Here is a 22,287-nt window from a genome sequence, read left to right on the forward strand (position 1 = left end):
CGCGGGACCCCCGTGTCCCCCCTCTCCCCCCACGCAGCGACCCCCGTGTCCCCCCCTCTCCCCCCACGCAGGCCCCCGTGTCCCCCACTCTCCCCCCACGCAGGGACCCCCGTGTCCCCCCTCTTTCCCCCCCAAGCCCCCCGCAGAGGGACCCCTTGCCCCCACCCCCGTGGGGACACGTAGCCACCGAGCCCCTCTCCGGGGCCAGCTGCTCCCCTCGCAGCCGCAGTCCCCTCTGCCCCTTTAAAACGCCGGAGGGAGGGGATGGGGGAAGAGTGGCAGAAAAAAAAATGGTGCTATTTGCTTTTTTTTTTTTCCACTCCCCCCCTTTTTTTTTTTTCAGGTGCTAAAAATATTATCAGGAAATTCTTTTCAGGAATGCCATGTTTTAAGTTACGCGTTAGGCTCAAGGGCCTCTTTGTCTCCACTGGAGAAAAAAAAGATCCAACCCAACCACACCCCCACTCGACATTTATCATCAGCAGAGGGTTTGATCAAGAAAGCCCGGGTCCCCCCAGAAAACAGGCAGGGCTGTGCCCCGGGACACCCCGCTGCAAGGCACCGCTGGGTTTGGCTCGTTAATTGATTGTTAATGATGGATGGTGCAGGTGCTGGGGTGAGGGATCCAGCTGGCCCCAGGGGCTCGGTGCTCCCGGTCCCGTGGCACGAGCACCGGGGCGGACGCGGGGGGAACCCCATCCAGCCCCGACCGGGGTCCCGCAAAGGCGGGCAGGGCCGTGGCCTGCCCCCGGTGCTGGGGTGGTGCGGGGTTCCACTCCCCGGCTCCAGAGGTTTCCACCCCCCCGCTGTATAAATATCCTCGGCCGTAACGACCGCGAGGTACGTTTGAAAAGGGGCCAAGGAACAAATTATGTAAAGCGCGAAGCGGAGGAGCAAACAACAGCAGGACTGGGTTAGGACCAGGCGCGGACACCGCCGCGGAAAGTCTGCCTCACCGGGAGCCCGGCTCTGCCATCTGTGCCAGGGTGCTCCCAAAATCCTCACCCAGGGGCATCGCTGGCACGGGGACCATCTGCGGAGCGGGGGAAACTGAGGCATGAGGCGGAGGGCCAAGAGCAGGGCTGGGCGCAGAGGGGACCGTGCAGGGATGCAGCACCCAGGGCAGAGCTGCGGGTCTCCGAAGCACCCTCGGGGCAGCACGACACCCCCGGCAGCGCCAGGACCTGTCCCCCCCGAAACCAGACCCCGAGATCTGCCCGACTCCTTGAGCTGCCACGGCACCTCGGCTGGCACCAGCGCTCCAGGGCTGAATGTCCCGTGGGCAGCTGGCCCCTGCCGGGCCCCGCTGCTGAGCACGGCGAGGTGTCCCTGTCCCTTTAAAAATCTCCTGGAAGAAAATGTTAAAAGGAAAAGAGAAAAAAAAAAAAAAAAAGGCGAAATCCAAAATAAATAAACGGCCACATCCGGATTTCTCCCCCGAGACACTAATAAAGGCTTTATGAGTTTGATATGAATTACCCTCCCCAGCCATTTACAGCTGATCTTCTGGAAGGCATTAGGCTGCTCGCCCCTTCCCCGGCCCCGGGGGACGCCGGGGAGGGTGGGACACAGCGGGGGCGCTGCCACCCTCCCCACACAGCCCGTCCTGGGGGTGCCGGCCGACACGCATCTCTTTTGGGGAGTGACTCGGAGGGGTCTTCTGGCTGTCGCCATCCACCACCTCGCAGCCCGGAGGGGTGGGTTGAGCCCACCGCGTGCCACGTGCTCCCCAAACTCCTGTCTCCTGGCCCTACCGTGCCGTGCCAGACCCCACTGCCAGCTCCCAAGGGACACGGTGGCACCAACCTGCCCCCCACCACCCTGGGCATCCCCGCAGGGGCCATCGCGGGTGCCTGGCAGCGGGTTGTCCCTCGGTGGGACGGGCAGGAGGGAGCAGCCCCACGAAGCGAGCGTGAGGGAGGATTTCCTCCCAGGCAGGCTTCGCACGGGAAAGCGCCGCGATGCTCCCCCTGTGCCTTCCCCATCCCGCTCCCCGGGACGTTAAATTGAAAGCAGCAAACCGAGCAGGGGGAAAACAGCTGTGGGGCCACGGCTGGCAGCCATTTCCTCGGGGCCAGGAGCTGGAGCCGGTGCGAAGCCGGGCTCCGTGCTGGGGAGGCTGGGAGGAGCGTGGGGGGAAGCAGCCCTTTCCCCCGCACCATCTGGCCGAGCTACCTCCGCCCGCTCCCTCTCCAGGAGCAAATGCCCCTTTCCTCCACGTTCAGGGTGACCAGCTTCTCGGTGGCCTCCAAAAAGGGGCCGGGACTCCCCGTGCCCACCCCGGGGTGTGGGTTTGGAGGGGCTGTCACGCTGGGATGGTGACTGTGCAGGTCCCGGGCGCATCCCAGGCGCTAATCCCAGGCTCCCCCTGCCCTTCCCGGCCCCTGTGACCGGCAGTGCTCCTCGGCGAAGTGCCTCAGCACGGGTCCCAGCAGTGGCTGGACCTGATGCTTCCTCCCAGGCTCTGCAGGCACCCGGTGAGCCGGCTGAGGTGGCCAGCGGGCACCAGGCACGCTGCGGGAGGCGGGTGCCACCTCCGGGACCAAGGGATGGAGGCACAAGTCCTTTGGCCGACCCAAAGCCTGTCTCTCCCCAGCATCACAGCACTGGGGTTGCCCCAAATCAGGGCACAGTTGCCCCCCCAGTTCCTCCTGGCTGCCGCCGCTCACAGCCCCGGGGTTGCCCACTGCCTTCCACGAAACGCAGGCCTGGAAAACCATTGGGAAAGAGGCACAAAGCCCTGCATCCCCCCCCGCAAACCCGGCCAGGCCCCGCGTGTGCGGGGGGAGGACGTGTGGAGAGGACCTGGGGAGCTATTAACGCTCCAGAGAGCGTTCAGCACGGCTGCTCTCGGGCGGAGGGGCCCGCAGGTCAGCACATGGTTTGGATTTGGCTCTCCCCCCTCCCTCCCAGCTAATTAGGCCGCGAGCAGAGCGCGTTCCCTGCGGATGCCGAACACGTGCGCGGCACAAGCACCTCCTGCGGGGGGGACCCGGCCCTGGGAGCCCCCTCCCCAGGGCAGGTGAGGCAGCCAGGTAGCCCAGGGAGGTGCGCGGGCTTTTAGCGGGGGAAATCGAGGTTTTAATGGAGGGGTTTGAACTCGGCGCCTGGCCCGGGTTCAAAGAATGCACGAACACAAATCACGCGGTGGGAAAGGGCAGGAGGGTGGCGGAGAGGACGGAGGGTACCGCGGCACGGGGCTCCCGCTCCCCCTGCGCTGCCCAAGCCGCAGCCGTGCCCGCCTCTTCCCTCCAGCTGTATGGGGCTGTAGGAACAGGGAGGACCCCTGCCCCTCTGCCACCCTCCTCCCTCCCCCCTGCCACCCTGGGACCCCCTGAACCACAAGGCCGAGGCACCCAGTGGCTGTGGGTCAGCTGAGCTATGGCGGCAGGGTCATCGCTCGGTGGCAATCGTGTCCCCTGCCTTGCCCCAGCCAGGGGAACCCCAAGTGAGCAGAAAGAACTGGGGCTGGGGGTCTCCAGGTGCTGCCATTTTAAGGCCATTCCCCTGCCTCCCTGGGGAGTGGCGGCTCAGGGCTTCTCGGTGGTGCCAGGGGGACGTGGTGCCAGCGGGACATAGGAGAGGAGCCTGGGGAAAACCCTGGCGCAAAGCTCTCACCCCAGTACTGTAAAGCCAAGCTTTTGAAAGGCAGAGGACACTGCCAGGATGGGGATGCTGTACCCCTGCCACCCCGTGGCACCGGGGGCCACCCTGCCAGCTGAGCTGCCACCCTGCCACCACCCACGCCAGTCCCCGGCCCTGCCACACAGCTCGCGGGAGGACAGGGACATGCAGCGCTTCACCCAAGGATTTCTCCGGCTCCTGGTGCGGTGCCGGTGCAGGGGACAGCGTCAAACCAAGACACGAGATGGAAACCAGTGCCTGGCAAAGTCCCATCCCCAGCTGGAGCTCCCGGCAGCGGGCGGCTTGAGCTGATGCAAGTGAAAGCCGCCCGCTGCCGTGGTCCCCAAACCACATCCACGAGGACCTCAAAGCTGCCGCAAACCCGTGCCAGCAAGTCCAGCAGCCCGCAGGGCCGGGGCTGGCTGCGAGCACCTCCAGCATCCCAGCATGGCATCGGAAAGCAGCACCGGATTTCCCAACCCGGCTGAAAGCTCCTCGGATGTTCTGCTGCTTTGATTATTTGACAGACCATGTTTTTTAAATTATTCTTGTATAAATATTTACGCGTTTTTACAAAAACCATGCTTTGAGCAACAGGCCACGGCAGAGGAAGGGCCAGAGGGGAGGGGGCTGGATGCTGGATTGCTCCATCCCTGCTGTGCAGGTCAGCTCGGGGTTGAGCGTGACCGGAGGGGGACGTGGGGCTGCACCCATGCCCGGGGTCCCAGGGCGATGCACGCTGGGTGCTGGCAGCCCTCCCAACCAAAAGGCAGCTCGTTGGTGGGATCCTGCCCCTTTCCTTCGCTCGCTCCCGGCTTTCCCCTCCCTGGGGAGCGGAGCCCGGCCAAGCACGGGACCGGCCAGAGCCAAACCGCCTGCTGTGGGGTGCGTGTTGCCAGCCTCTGCTGGGAGCCTGTGCAGCCCCGCACGCGTCCCCGGCCTCCTCCCTGGCCTCATGCCTGGCCAGCTCCGAAAAATCCCTCCTGCGGCCACCCCGGGCTGAGAAACCCCATTCATCCCCCCCCCGCCAGGCAGCAAGGGGAAATGTGGCTGCCAGTGGGATGGAGATCACACCTCTGTCCCTGCTCCCACCCCGGGTGCAGCTCCTCCATCCCTGCTCCCACCCCGGGTGCAGCTCCTCCATCCCCTCTCCCACCCCGGGTGCAGCTCCTCCATCCCCTCTCCCACCCCAGGTACAGCTCCTCCATCCCCTCTCCCACCCCGGGTGCAGCTCCTCCATCCCCTCTCCCACCCCGGGTGCAGCTCCTCCATCCCCTCTCCCACCCCGGGTGCAGCTCCTCCATCCCCTCTCCCACTCCCTCGCTGCACCCCAGCCCTTGCACCCCAAGCCAGGTCAGGGAGGAGGCGGTGGCTGTGCCCCTGCTGTCATGGGGACCCTCCCCATCATCCCCATCCGGCTCCCGGGCCTGTTGCTGTGGTTTTTTGGGAAGGATGAGGGTGAGCGTCCCTCCCCCACCCTCAGATGGGATCCACAACCCAGCCTCGCCGCTTTCCGCCGAGCTCAGCAGAAATTCACCCAGAAGGTCAGTGACCAGAGAAAGGGACGATCCATCATTAAATAAATTGTTTTCATTTCCCAGGATAAAGGGGAGGAAAAGCGGGGGCGGGGAGAGTGTTGGACCGGGACTGAAAAAAAAATAAGAGCACAAGGCAGGAAAACCACCGCGGTGCTCCCTGCCGGCAGCAGCCCCCGCTCCTGCCCCGCGCTCTCGCAGGGCTTTTACAGCCAAAGCTCTTAATGTCATTATAATAATTATTTCTTTCCTAGCAATTTTTTTTTTTTTTTTTTAATAAATAGCCTCTTTTGAAATGTCACTGGGGGAAGCCAAGCCTCCAGCTGAGCCCTGGCCCGGAGGAAGGAGCGAGGGGTTGGAGGAGCGTGCGAACGTGCGCGGGTGCGTGCAGGAGAGCACGTGCGTGCGGGAGCGCGCGGCGCCCGTGGGGGCACCCTGGGGAGAGGGGGGATCCACCGGAGCGTGCAAGGCTGCCAAGGCCTGGGGACAAGCAGGCGGGGGGGTTCCTCTGCATCCCTCTGGGTGCTGGTGCCCCAGCGAACCCCGCCTCGCACCCCTGCTCTCCCACTCCTCTGTGTGGTCCCCCCAGCTCTGGGGCCGGGATTTGAAATCTGTTGAAAAGGGACCTTTTTTGCCAAAATAAACAGCCTGTCATGTTAAATTACTCTCCCTTCCTCTCTACCTCCCCTGACTGCGTCCCCCCCTTCCCCTTCCCAGCCTTTTTGCCAGGGGTTGTGTCGCTCGGGGCGGGAGGCTCGTGGGGCACAGGGGTGCCGGTGCTGGGGCTGGTGCGGAGCCAGGGCGCTGGGGCAGAGCATCACCTACCTCCCACATCCCGCTCTCCCTGTCCCCTGCCAGCTCCCCCACTCGCCAGCTCCCACCCCGGTGCCTCTCTGCCGAGGGACGATGGCATCTCACAGGGCGCAGGGCTCAGGGGTGACGCTGTGCACGGCGTCCTACGGAAGGGCGAGCTGGGTGAGGGACGCTGGGGGCTCGCTGCAGCCCCTTGCCCACCCCTGCCATGTCGAGTGCTTCCATGCCCCCAGGTTTTCTCCTCTCTCTCACTTGCCCTTGCTCTTATTTTTGAGTTGTTTTCTCTTTCCTGTTTCTAACAGAGCAAAAATTCAGAGAACCATAAAACGCTGAGATGGAAAACGAGCGATGAGCTCACCCAGGCCAGCCCCTCTGCCAGTGCCAGCCCGTTCCCTGCCAGCCGCCCGGCGACTCGTCCAGACCCAGCACCACACGCTCCAGCCGTGTCTTCCACGGCCTCACTGACCTTCTTGCTAGTGAATTTCCCCCGATGTCTCGCCTCCAACGGTGATGAGCCTGTTGCTGGGTTTCCCATCCTGACACCGCCCCGAATGCCCAGCCCTGCGCCGTGCCGCTCACCCACGCACACACATGGGACAACTCCGGGCAGGGCTCAGCCCTCCCGTGTTTTGTTGCTTCCTCTGCATGGTATGGAGGTTCTGCTGTCCCCCCACCACCCTGACCTGCGTCATCCCCTCCCCACGCCAGCTCCTCTCGCTCCTCCTGGGTGCCATCTGCCTTGGCCTCCCACAGCGATGTCCCGGGGCAGCAGGGAGGGATGCCAGCGGGTACGGGGTGGCCTCATGCCCCACGGCCCCCACGCAAATGTCACAGCGCCAGGCAATCTCCCCCCGGCAGGCAAAGTGCAGGCAGGGGCCAGCCCTGCCACCCTGAGCAGCTTGCTTGGCCTTGGTGGCCATCCCCCTGCTTCAGGAGGGACCCCTCTGCACCCCAGCATCCCCCCGCCGAGCTGCCCCCGGCCTGGGGCACTGGGCAGCATCCAGCATCTGGCCAGCTGTGCCGCCAGCTGTGCCACCAGCCAGCACTGCTCCCCGGCCAGCTCTGCCTTCTCCTGCTGCACCTGCAGCACTGCCTGCCCTGCCTGTGCTGCCTGCCCTGCCTGCCCTGCTCACGCTGCCTGCCCTGCCTGCCCTGTCTGTGCTGCCTGCGCTGACTGTGCTGCCTACCCTGTCTGAGCTGCCTGTCCTGCCTGCCCTGCCTGCCCTGCCTGTGCTGCCTGTCCTGCCTGTCATGCCTACCCTGCCTGTACTGCCTACCCTGCCTGTGCTGCCTGTCCTGCCTGTCCTGCCTGTCCTGCCTGTCATGCCTACACTGTCTGTGCTGTCTGTCCTGCCTGTGCTGCCTGTCCTGCCTGTCCTGCCTACCCTGTCTGTGCTATCTGTCCTGCCTGCCCTGCCTGTACTGCCTGCCCTGCCTGTGCTGCCTGTCCTGCCCGTGCTGCCTGTCCTGCCCGCGCTGCCTGCCCTGTCTATGCTGCCTGTGCTGCCTGCCCTGCCTGCCCTGCCTGCCCTGCCTGTGCTGCCTGTGCCTGGCAGCAGTGGGGTAGCTGCTCCCCCAGGGCCTGCTCCTGGCCTCTTGTCGGCAGGGGAGAAGAGGAAGGGGAAAGGGAAAGGGAAAGGGAAAGGGAAAGGGCAAAGAAGGAAAGGGAAGGGGGAAAGAGGAAGGAGAAACGGGAAAGGGGAAGATGAAGGGGAAAGGGGAAGAGGAAGGTGAAAGGGGAGGGGGAAGAGGAAGGAGGAAGGGGAAAGGGGAGAGGAGGAAGGGGAAAGGGAAAGGGAAAGGGGAAAGGAGAAGGGAGAGGGGGAAAAGGGTAAAGGGGAAGGGAGAAGGTGAAGGAGAAAAGAGGAAGGAGGTTGGAGTAAGAGGAAGGGGAAAAGAGGAAGGAAGAAGAAGAAAGGGGAAGGCCCCGGTCTGTGGGCAGGGGCCGAGGGCAGCGTTTTGCAGCGCCCACCTCTTAGCGGCGGCACCCTGCAAAGTGCAGGTGCCAAAGGCAGCGAGGAGCTGGGAGGTGACAGAGCTCCGGCAGCGATGGGAGCAGGACGCCAGGGCCATGCTGCGGGGTCAGCCAGCACTGCGCCAGGGAGGGCACGGCTGCCCCACCAGCACCACACTGCCGAGGGGGTCAGTGTGGGGGCTGAGGGCCCCTGATCAGGTGGGGTGAAACTGGGAGTGTGGGGCGCGGGTAAAGAGACACAGAGCCTGTTGCCCACTGTTAGAGATTTATAGAATCACAGAACCGTTTTGGTTGGAAAGGACCTTTAAGATCATCAAGTCCAACCCTTAACCCAGCACCGCCAAGGCCACCACTAACCCTTGGCCCTCAGCACCACATCTACACGGCTTTTAAACCCCTCCAGGGATGGGGACTCCACCACTGCCCTGGGCAGCCTGTGCCAGTGCTTGACAACCCTTTTGGTGAAGACATTTTCCCTGATCTCCAACCTAAACCTCCCCTGGCACAACTTGAGGCCGTCCCCTCTCGTCCTACTGCTTGTTACCCGGGAGAAGAGACTGACCCCACCTCACTACACCCTCCTTTCAGGCAGTTGTAGAGAGCGAGAAGGTCTCCCCTCAGCCTCCTTTTCTCCAGGCTAAACCCCCCCAGGTCCCTCAGCCGCTCCTCATCACACTTGTGCTCCAGACCCTTCACCAGCTCCGTTGCCCTTCTCTGGACTCGCTCCAGCACCTCAAGGTCTTTCTTGTGGTGAGGGGCCCAAAACTGCACCCAGGATTCGAGGTGCGGCCTCACCAGTGCCAAGTACAGGGGGATGATCCCTGCCCTAGTCCTGCTGGCCACACTAGTGCTGATACAAGCCAGGATGCTGGTGGCCTTCTTGGCCACCTGGGCACACTGCTGGCTCCTGTTCAGCCACCACCGACCAACACCCCCAGGCCCTTTTCCCCCAGGCACTTTCCAGCCACCCTCCCCCAGCCTGTAGCGGTGCGGGGGGTTGTTGTGCCCCAAGTGCAGGACCCGGCCCTTGCCCTTGTTGAGCCTCACACAGTGGCCTCGGCCCATCGATCCAGCCTGTCCAGACCCCTCTGCAGACCCTTCCTGCCCTCCAGCACATCAACACTCCCGCCCAACCTGGTGTCGTCTGCGAACTGACTGAGGGTGCGCTCGATGCCCTCGTCCAGACCATTGATAAAGACATTGAACAGAACTGGCCCCAACGCTGAGCCCTGGGGAACACCACTGGTGACCGGCCACCAGCTGGCTAGTGTGTCCCAGCCTTGGGCATCCCCAGCCTCCAGGCAGTGAGGAGCCTGGTGCGGGCTCCTGCTCACCTCCATGGTTTGTACTGCAGGCGCATGATGATGCTCTGTGGGTTGAAGCTCTGGCTCTGCTCCTTTTTGGAAGGCAGCCGGGGCTCCCCGGAGCTCAGCTGGTGGAACGACAGATGGCCATGAGGGACACAGTGACGGGTGGCTCCTCAGACATGCGGGACTGAAGGAGGCACAGGCATGAACTGGAAACAGCCCTGGGGAGATCCAGAAACCTTGTCTGAGCTGTATGAATGGGCCCTAAAGAGCCTGAGCCACAGGAGGTGGGAGGACTGGCCCTGAACCCCGTGTCTCTCTCTCCCCTCCCCAGAAGTGGTCCCAGGGCCCCACACTCGGCCATGACCTCCTTCCCACACAGGTTCCCGCTGCCACAGAGCCTCCCCCACTCCCTGCCCTGCTCTGACCAAGGGCAGGAATGGGAAGCCTGGGATTACTGAGCCGTGCTGCCCTGCCGGGAGAGCCCTGCCTTCCTTCCATGGGTTGCTCCCTGCTCCCCGTGCCCGTGGGCACAACACGGGTTCAGAGCAGCCCCCAGCAGCTGGGCCTGCCGAGCCAAGCTGGGCCAGGGTGGGAGGGCGGTGGTTCACCTTCGTCTGGCACTGGCTGTGCCGGCACGCCTCAAGGCGTGAGACACCACAGCATCGTCCTGCCAGCTGAGCATCGCTTGCCATCCTGCTGGCCTGCTGAGGGGGGCACGGTGTGACTTGGTCCCCCACCCTGGCTCTGCCCCGGGGGAACACGGTGCTCCCAGCAGCTCTCCCTGGTGCTCACCCAGCACTGGTGCTTGTCAGTGCCTGGCTGTGACTTCCCTCCACCCACCCCAGCCCTGCCCTCCCTGCCCACATATTTTTACTGCTGCTCGGAGCAGGCTCGGGACAGCGACAGAGCTGCCATGGCAGCCAGCGCGTCCCACTGGCACAGCTACCTCAGGGTAATCGTGTCCCGCGAGAGACAGTGGCTGGAGCATTTCCAGCAGGCAGAGGACATCCTGCTGACCCTGCTGGAGGGCGTCCACGCCAGGGAGCCCCGCTTCCTCGTTGACTACGCCAGGAACCTGGAAGCCTTCGAGTTCGCTCTCTGCGCCTCCAGAGATGCTGTCACCATGGAGGTCCCCCTGCAGATTGATGGCGATGCCCTGCGGGTACTGGCGTACCAGCCCAGGGACACCCCAGCCGGGCACCGCCTGGGGCTGGACACCTGCTATCTGGAAGTGCCCTCTCCAGGGACCGACTTGGAGGACTGGACCAGTGTCATGGATGTGACGGAGCGGGGAGGTGGTGTGGAGTGCCTGGTTCCAGGCAAAGTCCTCCAGCACCTGAAAGAGCTCCTTGTTTCAGCCATCGTGCGCTGCCAACACCGCTTCCTGCTTCAGCCAGGTGCGTACGCCGGCGCGGCGCTTCCCTGCCTGGGGAGCCCAGCTCGGCGGTGGTCCCCGCACAGACAGGCTGGGGTGTCAGTCCCCAGCGCGTGGCCCACCCAAAGCCTGCGTGAGCGAGCCAGCACCCTGCCGTGTGCTGGGACAGGCTTTGCCCTCAGCTAAGGAAGGAACGGGAGACGCAAACTACTCCCTGACATCCCACGGCAGCAGAATCATCCTCGGGCGTCTTCACCCTGGGCTGATGGCACCTTCCTTGGTGGGTGGCAGCTCCTGCAGTTAGTCCCTGGGGAGGGTTTGCTTGGGGGCTTGGCATGCTTGGCTCACCCTAACCTCGTTCCCCCCATCTCTCCTGGCCTCCAAGCACCCCCTACTCCCTGGAGGAGGCTGTTTGGAGGGCGAGCTGGAACCACGTTAGGGCTGGACCGGGCCCTTGGGGCATGGGTCTGACCCTGTGCACACACGGACCCCAGCTGGGAGCAGCATCCCTGAGAAGGACACGGTGGGGAAGGGACCCTGGGAATGCCCGTAGGGGTCCCATCAGCTTCTTCATGCATTTCCATCTCCAAAGGTGCTTCTTGAAGTAAATCTCAGCCCTGATGGAAAGGTGGTGTGAGAGGACCAGCGGGTCTGAAAGTCTCTTAGCCCAGCCTCAGCAAGCCCACCATTCCCTCCTTCCTCCACGGCCAAGCCAGAGTCCTTCATCCTCCTCTACCCCCACAACCTGAGACCTTTTCTGGTCCATTTCTGTTGGACCACATTATTTTTCTTGGCACCGTTCAGCCACCCGTTCAGCTGCTCAGGGCTTCCTGCTGTGCCCACAACCTGGCCCTGAGCCCCACTGCAGCGACGCTCCTTCCCGAGAACCACCCCAGCAGGGTTTGGAGAACGGCTTTTGCCAGGGAACCGCATCCAAACCTCAGCGTTGGAAAGGGATGAGTCGAGTGGGGTGGGACGTGCCCACGGGCGGTGCAGCACGTACCCGGTTCAACCTGCGGGACTGGCTGTGGTAACCTCCTAACCGCGGCCAAACCCTCCACATCTAGGTGTCCTCAGCGCCGAAAATCTGCAGGAAGATGCCACGGAGCTCTCCCTGCTGATCCGCGGTGGCTGGAAGACCATCCGTTTTGACATCGTCCCCGTGGTGAGGAGGCAGCAGGAGCCGCTCCGGCTCGAGGGGCGGCAGAGCGACAGGGCCTTCCCCGAAGGCAGCCTCCAGAAGGCCACGGAAGAGGCCCACTTCATCCCTGCCTCTCCCCACTGCTGGAGGTGAGCGACATAGCGAGGTGACCCTGCGCCAGGGATCCCCCCTGGCCGGTGGCACTGCCAAGCGTAGGCAAAAAGGGGACGGGAAAGCGGAGGGACATGTCAACAGGGAGGTGGAGTCATCCCCTCGTGATGCCCAGCCCCGCTGCCCTGTGCTGGGAGAAAAACTTCAGCCAATTTTCAGGCAGGTCAAGGAAAGATGCAGCTGAAGGAGGCCCCCCAGATTGTTCACAGGAGCTGAAACGTGGCCACGCGGAGGGCGGCAGCTCTCAGGTTCCTGCTTGGGCTTCAGGAGTGAGCCTGGGCATCTGGCTGCAGTGGGGTGATGAGGTGCCACCCAGGCTGTGGGATGAGGCTGTGGGAGGGAGAGGGGCTGGGGGGACACACACCTCACCTGCCAGTACAGCTATGCGGCCCCAAGGAGGGGCCGAGCATCCAGCTGGACCAGTCCAGGCTTATTTTGGGCACAATGTGGTCCAGCTGGATGCTTGGTCCCTGCTTGGGATCCATCCAGCCTCCCCTCGGGGCAGCCTGCAGCTCTCCCCATTGCATGCAGAGGAGGACAACCCCACTTCACCCCCCCTCTTGACCCTCCCAGGAAGGTAGGAGCTGGTCAGCAGCATCCCCATCACGCTGCAAATCTCTTCCGTCCCTCTTCGCCAGAGGGGGGTGCAGGAGGTGGACGCAGGGTGCTGCATGCCTGGGGCCATGTGGGTGGCCGGGGGGGATCCCCACACACACCGGGTCACTGCAGGTATCCTCTCCCCAGCTGGGAGGATGTGGGTATCCGTCCTCCTTCTTACCAGACCCTGCTTTCTCTCACCAGATCCTCCACTCACCTCCCCATCCTGAAGCTGCTCCGGGCAGTGGACACACTGAAGGGACCGCATCTGGACAGCCTTCGCCTGCTTGATCAGCTACGTGACCAGGACTGGGGAGAGGAGGGTGGTAAAGGCAGTCTCACCTTCAACCACCTGAAGGAAGGTAGGTTCTGCTGGTGGGACCGTGGCTCTCCGGGCAGGCAGAGCCAAGGCTGCTCCCCTGCACCTTGCCCTGGCTGAGTCACTGCTGGAAGAAGATCCCAAGATCAAGCCCAAGCGCCTGCGGTGCTTTGGGATGTACCAGCCCACGGCTGTGTCTGGAAAGGATGCGTGCCACCAGCCGTGGTTAGAGGGGTTTGATCCTTGCTCCCGGCAAATCCAGGCACTTGCTGGATTGAACCAGCAACCTCCAGCCTGAAACACCCCGAGCGGTAAGAGCTGAGGCTCTGTCCCCGTGTGCCAGGCGTCCCCTGACCCAGGCTGCCTGCCTCTGCTGGGGCCGTGCTGGGGATGGCATTGCCGTGCCTGCCGTGCCGCAGGTCGTCCTGTGCTCTGGCATGCCGGGAGGTGCCCGTACAGGGCTGAGGGTGGCGTTTCCTCTGACAAAACCCTCTCTCCCCACCCAACTTGTTTTCGGCGCTCTGCACCCACGCCAGCTGGTGATGCCGGTCGGGAAAGGGGCCGTGCTGGGGACGGCACCTGGTGGCACAATCCAGGTGTGCCCTGCCTTGTGATGGCTCTCCAGGCTGGGGTGGAGAAGCGGGCAAAGTCATCTTCTGCTGAGAGAACAGCTCCAGCTCCAAGTAACCCAGATCCTGTGGGTTTTGCTTTATGTTGCGTTCTTTGATTTTTTTTTTTAAAAAAAAAAACAACATGCATCTGTCCTTCAAGAAAGCACCTTCTGCTCCAGCCCACTGCGCATGTTGCCTATATCACCGCATCGCCGAAAGGCATCGGTGCCAGGCCATTTGCCAGCACAGTGCCAAAGAAGCTGTCAGGGCAGCTACTAGGAGTTCACCTGCCTTGCCAGCAGCTGATGGAAACCACAAGCAAGGTTTTTTGCTCTTGGTTGGCGCCTGCAGAGAGCTTGGGCTTGTTGTTTCGGAGCTGCTGTGGAGCTGGGACCTGACTCGGGGCTGAGACAGGGGCTCTTTGGGGAGTGAAGCAAAGGTTCAAACCGAAGGGGTGGTGGGGCACTGCCTGTGCCCGCTGCAGCCGAAGCAGCAGCTCCAAAAGCCTGCCCAGCCCTAGGCTGCTGAGGACATGATGTCCGTGTTGAGGGCTCAGCCCCGTGGGTGGTTTTGCAGGGTGCGAAGGCACGGCCTTTGTGGGGAGCGCCCGATCCCACGCCCTCCTGTCCCTCCCTGCAGATGGTCCTGCTGTGGAGCACGGAGCTCTTCCCCTCCCCAGAGGACTGGCAGGACCTGGAGGGCTCGGTCTACAGGCTCTTGGTGATCCTCCTCCGCTGCCTGGCCACCCAGCACCTGCCCCACTTCCTGCTCCCGGAGGAGAACCTCTTCAAAGGAGAAACCCTGGACTGTGCTTCCCTCTACTGTAAAGTGGAGAGCTTTGCCTGGGACCCTCGACGTTTCCTCCGCTTCCATTTTGGCCTCCCTGTGCGCACCGACAGCTGGCAGGCAGACCCTGGCACCCGAGTCCTGCTGCAGCTCCCCGACGAGGACGGGTCCTACTGGCACACAGCCTACTTTGACATCCTGCTCAGCCAGGTAACGGGGACCGGAGATGCTCGGGTGGTCTTGCGAGGCAGAGCACGGCAGCGCCACAAACCACCTGGGCTGGGCAGCTTGGCTGGGATTTGCCCTCCAGAGCCCAGCCCCGCTGCGGAGGCTGCGGGAGGCTGGCGACGCTGGGGTGCGGGGCTCCGAGGAGCCCTTTCCCCTTACTCCCCACCTGCCTCTGCTTAGTTCCAGGTGTACCGGATCCAGGACCGCGCGCGCCGCTCGGCAATGGCACGGCTCCTCTCCAAGATCCGGCGAGAAACCCCCCAGCAGAGCTGAGCTGCCACCCATGTGGGTGTCTTGAAACTCAGGGGGGTGCAAGGTGAGCTACGGGGCCAGGGAGCTGCATGTCGCGTGTCAGTTTATTGAGGAAAGATGGTACCAGTGGGTGAGCGCACATCTGCAGCAGCTGGGTGGGGATGCCCGGCCCCTTGGCTCCCCTGGCAGAGCTGGGTGTGGGTGTTTCATCCCAGGGTACCTAATCTGGGGGGGGGGGTGGATGGCACAGTGCGCTGCTGGGGTCTGGTGCAGGGACGGCCAAGAGTGATGGTGGTGGGAGGGGAGGGGACCTGTGGTCGGATCCTGCATCCAGCCCTTGTGTCAGCTTGCGGTGGGGCTGCTGTGCCCTGGGGTCGGGGTGAGGAGAGGAGCTGGGGGGTCAGGCTGTCAGCACGAGGAGTGACCCTGTGCGGGGGTTTTGAGCCAAGTCCCGCATCTGCCGAGCCACAGCCCTCACCTCCACGTCCCCTGCTCTTCCAGCTTCTCCTTCCTGCTCTGCCTTGGCTTGCTGGGTGTTGCAGTGCCGCCTGCCAGCACCCCGCAGAGGCAGCGGAGCCCCTCTGGGGACAGCTGCCTGCAGCCGGGCACGGAGGGGAGCACCGCGCCGCCCGGTCCGGACCCCCCTCGCAGTGGGGCTCACAGCCTGCTGCGGCGGCAGCGCCCGAGGGCCTCTCGCAGGGCACCCAGCACGCGGTCCACGTTGGCGCTGGTCGAGTTGCAGCCCATGAGGCCGATGCGCAGGACCTGGGAGAAGAAGGGTGAGCGTCTCCCTGGGGCACCTGCCTGTGCGGCCGTGCCCGTGAGCCAGCGGCAGGGCACGGGCTGCCATGGAGCAGGGGGCATGCGAGGAGCGTCCACGCGCGCGATGCCAGGCTGAGGGCACGAGTGCAGCTCCCTGCTTGCGCCGGGATAACACGTTTCCTCTAAAGACGTGTCACCCTGCTAATTATGTTCAATTACGCGCAGCAATTGTGTGTGATTAGGAGCCGCTATGTGCTGCTGCAGGCGATGGGATGCACCCAGCCGTGTGCGTGCTGCTGGCAGCCAGAGAGCACCAGTTAATCGTGGGGTGTGCGGCCGCAACCGGGTTCGGTGCCTGGCTGGGTTCGGTGGGCAGCGGGAGGGGAGGACGCTGCCCACCTTGCCCACGGAGGGGCCCAGGCCCCCGGCAATCTCGATGGCGTGGTTGTCCATGAGAAAGGCCGTGATCTCCTTCCAGTTGTAGCCCTTGGGCACCCTGACAGTGGTAATGGTGGGAAGTCTCGCCTTCTGGGGAAGAGAGGAACTGGGTTAAATCTGCAGCTCCTGGCCACGGCCCCATGTCCCCCCCGGTGAGCCCGGCAGCCTGCTAGGAGAGAGCATCGCTGCGGGGGGAGTTTGTTTTCCACCATCAAAAGCTGCCCAGACAGATCCCCAGCTGCACAGGGACGTGTCCTCACGCTGCCCCTGCACCGTGGTGGTGGGCTCGCCCTGCACCCACCTCCTCCTTCACGAAGAGCTCCAGCCCCAGGTCACGCAGCCCCTGGCACAGCAGGGCGCAGTTGGCCCGGTGGCGATCCCACGAGCTCTCCAGACCCTGTGGGCAGAGAGGAGGGAGAAGGTCCTGTCCCCCACCGCTCCCCCACACCCCACCAGCACTGCCGGTGCCCCGCCGCCTGCCCGGTGCCGCTCACCAGCTCTGCCAGCATGGCCAAGCCTTCCCGCAGGCTGAAGAAGCTGTTGATGGGTGCAGTGTGATGGTATCTGCAAAACCCAAAGGGTACCCGGGCGGGGTGACCCCGCCTGCAGCAGGGCAGTACGCCAGCTCGCAGGGTGGGGGAACCGGGGTGCAGCGTCCTCCCTCCCCCTCACCCAGCGCAGAGGGGATGCGAATACCCTGGAGATGCTTTGTGACCAGCGCGCAGGGGGATGGGGAGACAGGGCCCGAGTCCTGGCAGCCACCCGAGCTGTGGGTGGGACGGCTGCGGCCGTGTGTCCCAGGACAGCCTGCCCTCACCTTCGCGGCTCCCCATCACAGCCCCAGTAGTTCGCCAGCCACTCCATGTCCAGGTAGAAGGACGGGGGCTTCGTCTTCCTCCTCAGCATCTTCTCCCTGGCGAGGCAGAGTGCTGGGAAGGAGCCAGGCTGTGACCCCACAGAGCTGCTGCTGGGTGCACTCTCCAGAGCGGGGCTGGAGAGGATGGCTGGCAAAGCAGGGGGCTAATAGCCCCCCCCCCAGCCCCTTTGCCTTTCTCCGCAGTGGGACAGGGCTGCCCTTACCTGGCTTGCTCGCTGAACGAGATGGGGGCACTGCCGGGGGGCGCGTTGAGGACTTTCTGAGACCCCGAGTACAGAACGTCGATCTCTGCCCGAGAGGGGAGGCAGCTCCTTAGGGACCGGGGGCTCCCAGCGAGGACATGCTGAGCCCCCCTAGCCCGGCTGCAAGTAATGGGTAGGAAGCACAGGGTGGCACACTAGCAGGTCCTGCTTGTGCTTGGCCTGCTTTTGGGGTGCCCTGGCACTGCTGCTGGTCCCCGAGGGGAACAGGCTCTCTGGCTGCAGCTGGACCAGGTTCTAGGGCTGCTAGCCCAAAATGCAGGCAGTGGGGCTGACCCCAGTGCCCTCCCTCCCTGCCCAGGTGTGAGCCCCCTTGTTCCCTGGGTGCCCGTGGTGGCACTAGGGCTCTTACCCTGCTGGTCCATGAAGATGGGGGCTCCCCCAAGCGATGCCACCGCATCCACGAGCAGCAGGCAGCCGTGCCTGTGGGAGGGCAGAGCTCAGCCAGGTGTCCCTGCCACCTCCCCCTGCCACCTCCTCTTGCCACCCCTCTGCCGGCAGCCCCAGCATCCCGACGCCCCCAAGGCCATATCTCTCACTGCCACCAACCGCTTCCAGCACAACAGAACCAGAGGAGAGCCCGGGGCATGTAAATCCCCATGCCATGATCCCGGACGGTGACCTTGGGGTGCTGCCAGCCCCCCCGGGTGCCCGCCGCGCACTGACCGGTGGCACAGCTCGCCCAGCCCCTCCAGTGGCTGCAGCACCCCCGTGGAGGACTCGCCGTGGGTGATGAAGAGCACCGAGGGCTTGTGCCGTGCCAGGCCCTGCGTGAAACAGAGGGGAAGGTGACTGGCCCCGGGGTCGGCTCGCACCGGCGTGCCACGCTGCGGCTGGCACTCACCTCCTCGACGTCCCACAGAGCGAAGTACTCGCCCGGGGGCTTCAGCAGCTCGTGGACATCGGCTCCTGGGAGGGATTTGGGCAGAGGGAGAGTGAGGCTTGGGCATGCCTCCCTCTGGGCAGCCACCCGCTCGGGTGGGGGAGTTGGTCAGGCATGAACCAGGAGCGCGGCCGCCCGCCACGGTCCGGTGGCAAAGCCACAAACCGCCGTGAGCGGAGGGACATCACCCTGGAAAACACCTGGAGCACTCTCCGGCTGCAGAAACTGTGTCACTGGCCCCTGCCGCCGGGATGGGGACAGCAACCCAGGGGTCACATTCTGGCATCCCACCCACCAGCCCGGCCCGCTGCAGCGTACCCAACCTCCTGGCGATGTCGGCGGCACGCTGTCCCCAGATGCCGTTGACGGCCACCAGCGCGGTGTCACCGTGCTCCAGGAGGTTGAGGAGGGCAGCCTCCATGGCGCAGTGGCCGGTGCCGCTGATGGCCAGGGTCAGCTGGTTCTGTGTCTGGAAGGCGTACTGGATGCCCGCCTTGATCTCATCCATCACCTGCGATGGCAGGGGACCGACTGGCACCGCTATTGCCCCCCTCGCCCCAGGAGAGCTGTCCCAGCCCCTCGTGGGGGGCGAGGGAGAGGTGGGGCAGCTCACCTGCAGCACCTCAGGGTGCATGTGGCCCAGGAGCTGCCGGCCGCCCGCAGCCAGGATGCGTGGGGGCACGTTGCTGGGCCCCGGCCCAAGCAGCAGCCTCTCTGGAACGGCCAGGGGCCGGAGCAGCCCCTGGGGCGGGGGGACGCAGAGCGGGCTGGTGGCCATGGCGTGCCTTGCCATGCCCAGGAGCCGAGCCCGGAGGAGAGGAGTGGTGGAGGCTGCCCGTGCGGCAGCCAGCACTGCAGCACAGCACATCCCGTGCCAGCAGTGTCCAGTGTTCCCGTGGACCCTGACCCTGGGGCTCGGTGCTCCCCCCGCCAGCCTGGACTCTGCCCCTGGCCACCTCCTGGTCCGGTTAATGTGCCACCAGCACCAGCCCTGCTGTCTCAGCTCCCTCGTTTTGGGGGGTCCCCCCTCACTAGTGCTAGGGGGGGTTGCTCCCCAGGCATGTCAGCCTCTGGGACTGGCAAGCACCCACGCAGACCCCATCCCTACAGCCCCCAGGACACCACGGTTGATGGTTCCCAACACCATCCTAGCAGGTGGGATCCCTGCTTCTGGGCACACAGCTCCGGTGCCATGGGAGGGTTGCGCTGGGACCGACCTGGCACAGCTGCCATGGTCATTACTCCTCCAGCACCACCAAGCTCTGTCTGCCAGGTCTCCCTGGGCAAGGACGTGCCTTGCAGGGGCATGCCTAGCCGAGTGGCAGCTGCCCGGAGGAGGTTGGCCAGCGGGACGGTTTGCACAAGGGCGTCAGTGCCCCATGGGTGGGACATGGCCGCAGTCCCTGCCGCGGCGAGCTGTGCTCTGCAGGCTCGGCTGGGCTTGTGGGCATCATGGCACGTCCTGATGATGCCATCAGCCACGCGGGCCTGTTCAATACGCTGTGCCTGTCACCTGCAGTGTGTGCCCACGGTCCGTTGTGTCATGCCCATCCTCTGGAATGTTCTCTCTGAAACACGAACGAGGTGCCTGCTGCTGCTCCTGGCCAGAGGAGCGACTCAGTGAGCAAAGCTTTGGGCTGGGGATGAAGGTTATGGAGTGGAAAGTCCCCTCCCTTGGCAGAGCTGGTGCTGAAGGCGTTTGGGACAGGCGCGTGGGGCTGGCATGGTATCAGGTGAGAGCACTTCTGCCTGGGCAGCTGGATGGTCATCTCTGAGAGGAGCTGGGAGCTGGTGTGGCCAGCACCACATGGGTGATGGAAGCCACAGTTAGCCTGGGGGACTGCTGCCCAGTCATCATCTCCCAAAGTGAGGACAAGAAGTCCTGATGTCCTGAGAGGTCCCAAGCCACGAAGATGCTCAGAGGGCTGGAGCCCCTCTGCTATGGAGACAGGCTGAGAGAGCTGGGGCTGTTCAGCCTGGAGAAGAGAAGGCTCCGGGGAGACCTTCTAGCACCTTCCAGTGCCTGAAGGGGCTACAGGAAAGCGGGAGAGGGGCTTTTGACAAGGGCATGGAGTGACAGGACGAGGGGGGATGGTTTTAAACTGAAAGAGGGGAGATTGAGATGAGATGTGAGGAAGAAATTCTTTGCTGTGAGGGTGGTGAGACCCTGGCCCAGGTTGCCCAGAGAAGCTGTGGCTGCCCCCTCCCTGGCAGTGTTCAAGGCCAGGTTGGATGGGGCTTGGAGCAACCTGGTCTGGTGGAAGGTGTCCCTGCCTGTGGCAGGGGGTTGGAACTAGATGGTCTTTAAGGTCCCTTCCAACCCAAACCAGTCTGTGATTCTGTGATTCTATGAAGCCAGCCCCTCGGGCCCTCCCGTGCCCCAGCCGTGTGCTCCTCTGGCTGAGGGGACTCCCTGCTACCGGACACTCGCAGCGTCGCCCAAACGCTCAGCCCCTGAGGCACCGGTGGGAGAGACCCGCTGGAGACCCACCGCCGCCGCAGTGGGTGGGGGGATGAGGCCTCTCCAGCTGCCGGTCCTCCGGGGCACTTGGGGACAGGCCGTGGGGCAGGGAGGGGACGTGTGGCCTCACGGGTGGTGTGGAAGGACGAGGCAGGATGGAAGCTGGCGGCCACGGTGTGATCTGTCTGCGCTGGGTCCGGATTCCCCGGCGCGGCCGTACCGGGAGCCCCGGCCGTGCCCCGGCGGGGGGCTCGGCGGCCCGGGGCGAGCGAGGGGCTGTGCCCGGGAGGGGGGTGCTGGGGGCCGGGGCCGGGCAGGGGGTCGGGGGCACTTGCCCCGGGTACCGCGCCCGGCGGGGGGCGGGGGGGGGCGGTTGCCAGGCGACGGCTGCGGGATGACGCGGGAGGCCCCGCCCCTCCCCGCGCCCTTGCGGCGGGTCCGCAGCGCGGGGCGGGGGGGATGCGCTGACGTCACCGCTCCATCCCCGGCTCGAGCCCTCCCGGTCCCCCCCCAACCCCCCCCTTCTCCCGGACGGCGGCGGTGGCCAACCAGCGTGCGGGGCGGGGCGGGGAGGGGACCGGAGGGGCGGGGCTGCCGCCACCCGCACCGGCACCGGCACCGGCAGCGGCACCGCATCACACCGCACCGGCACCGGATCGCATCGCACCGTGTGGCTCGGCCTCATGCCGGCGGCCCCCGCCCGCGGCTGAGCGCTGTGCCCCGCCGAACCGGGCACAGTCACAGTCACAGTCACAGTCACAGTCACGGTCACGGTCACGGTCACGATCACGGGCACAGGTAGGGTACGGGCGGGCGGGCGGCAGCGTGCGGGACGGAGCAGCCCCGCCGCGCCCGGGCACGGGCTGCGGCAGCGCGGTGGCGGTCTCCGGGCGCTGAGCGAAGCGGGGGGGGTCCCGGGGGTGCCCCGGGGTGGCGGTGCCGCCGCCGCCCCGCTCGCCCCCGGTGGGGATGAGGCGTGGCAGAGCGGGATGCGGCTGGCGGCCATTTTGCGGGGCCCCCCGAGGCGCGGGGGAGGGAGGACGGGCGGGCGCTGCCCGCGGGTCCCCACCGGGTGCCGCCCCGGCTTCCAGAAGGATCCTGCCGGGGGGAGCCTTCCCGGCGGTGGGGTGACACCTCTGCGGCCCCCGCACCAGCCTGGGGTGGGGAGGATGCCGTCCCCGCAGCCCGTGGGTGGGGGCACATGGGCCCCTTCTCATCCTAGAGCCACCCCCGCGCTCCCCTCTGGGGCAGGTGCCTCTGGCCTGAGGCTGAGCTGTCTTACGCCATCATTACGCTTCAGAGTCAACGACGGCGCTGGAGGGAGCAGGGGGCTCCCCGGCTGGGGCTCTCGCCCGGGAGGGTGGCTGGCGACAGCGCTGCGAAGCCAAGGCCCTCGCTTGCCCCACAAGGACGAGATGCTGCTGCTGACCTTGGGCTTGGGGGCAGCAGGGCGAGGGCCGCCATGTCACTGCGGGCCAGTGCTGATGGCCTCAGGCTGGAGGAGAGGGTGGTCCCTGGGCAGAGGGGCTCGTGGAGAGCCCCGCGTTTGGCCACCCTGGCTCCCAGGGAGCAGCGCTGCACCTGCCCCATTGTCTTCCTTCTCTTCCTCCTCCTCCTCCTCCTCCCCCTCCATGGGGCGGCGTCCCCTCCCCTGGACCCCGCAGGCCCCCTGTGCGCCGGGGTCTCTTGCCTGCTCACGTCCCACACCTCGGCTGTGGGGCTCAGGGAGGACAAGGCACCAGCCGAGCATCTCCCCCGCCACGCCACAGCCACCCTTCCACGCCGCAGTGCCCAGAGCAGCCCCTTGGCAAGTGGCCTTGGTGGCATGGGGGGGGCGGGGAGGCAGCAGACCCCTACCCGGGGTACAGC

The 22,287-nt window shown here is 65.1% G+C and overlaps 2 protein-coding genes across 2 annotated transcripts; one reads left to right on the forward strand and one right to left on the reverse strand.

The window, feature by feature from the left end:
• Positions 1–10,170: 10,170 nt before the first annotated feature.
• Positions 10,171–14,758, forward strand: MAB21L4 (mab-21 like 4). Its single transcript, XM_068421236.1, has 5 exons — positions 10,171–10,654; positions 11,700–11,922; positions 12,746–12,897; positions 14,109–14,467; positions 14,666–14,758. Exons 1-5 carry the CDS (start codon positions 10,171–10,173, stop codon positions 14,756–14,758), a joined length of 1,311 nt encoding a protein of 436 aa, XP_068277337.1.
• Positions 14,759–15,394: 636 nt separating this feature from the next.
• On the reverse strand, positions 15,395–18,735 carry AGXT (alanine--glyoxylate aminotransferase). Its single transcript, XM_068421188.1, has 11 exons — positions 18,571–18,735; positions 18,276–18,468; positions 17,919–17,983; positions 17,741–17,841; positions 17,427–17,497; positions 17,018–17,102; positions 16,755–16,850; positions 16,432–16,501; positions 16,239–16,334; positions 15,899–16,027; positions 15,395–15,502 (listed from the first exon to the last, which is right to left on the reverse strand). The coding sequence occupies exons 1-11, from the start codon at positions 18,733–18,735 to the stop codon at positions 15,395–15,397; spliced, it is 1,179 nt and encodes a 392-aa protein (XP_068277289.1).
• Positions 18,736–22,287: the final 3,552 nt, after the last annotated feature.

This window comes from Nyctibius grandis, chromosome 32 (assembly GCF_013368605.1).
Source record: "Nyctibius grandis isolate bNycGra1 chromosome 32, bNycGra1.pri, whole genome shotgun sequence".
NCBI classification, from domain to species: Eukaryota; Metazoa; Chordata; class Aves; order Nyctibiiformes; family Nyctibiidae; genus Nyctibius; species Nyctibius grandis.

Coding starts and splice junctions, on each gene's coding strand:
- MAB21L4 (XM_068421236.1), top strand. CDS start 10,171: ATGGCAGCCAGCGCGTCCCACTGGCACAGCTACCTCAGGGTAATCGTG. Junction 10,655..11,699: donor CCGCTTCCTGCTTCAGCCAG/GTGCGTACGCCG, acceptor CTCCACATCTAG/GTGTCCTCAGCGCCGAAAAT. Junction 12,898..14,108: donor TCTCACCTTCAACCACCTGA/AGGAAGGTAGGT, acceptor GTCCCTCCCTGC/AGATGGTCCTGCTGTGGAGC.
- AGXT (XM_068421188.1), bottom strand. CDS start 18,735: ATGGCCACCAGCCCGCTCTGCGTCCCCCCGCCCCAGGGGCTGCTCCGG. Junction 17,984..18,275: donor CGACATCGCCAGGAGGTTGG/GTACGCTGCAGC, acceptor AATCCCTCCCAG/GAGCCGATGTCCACGAGCTG. Junction 16,028..16,238: donor AGCTCTTCGTGAAGGAGGAG/GTGGGTGCAGGG, acceptor TCTCTTCCCCAG/AAGGCGAGACTTCCCACCAT.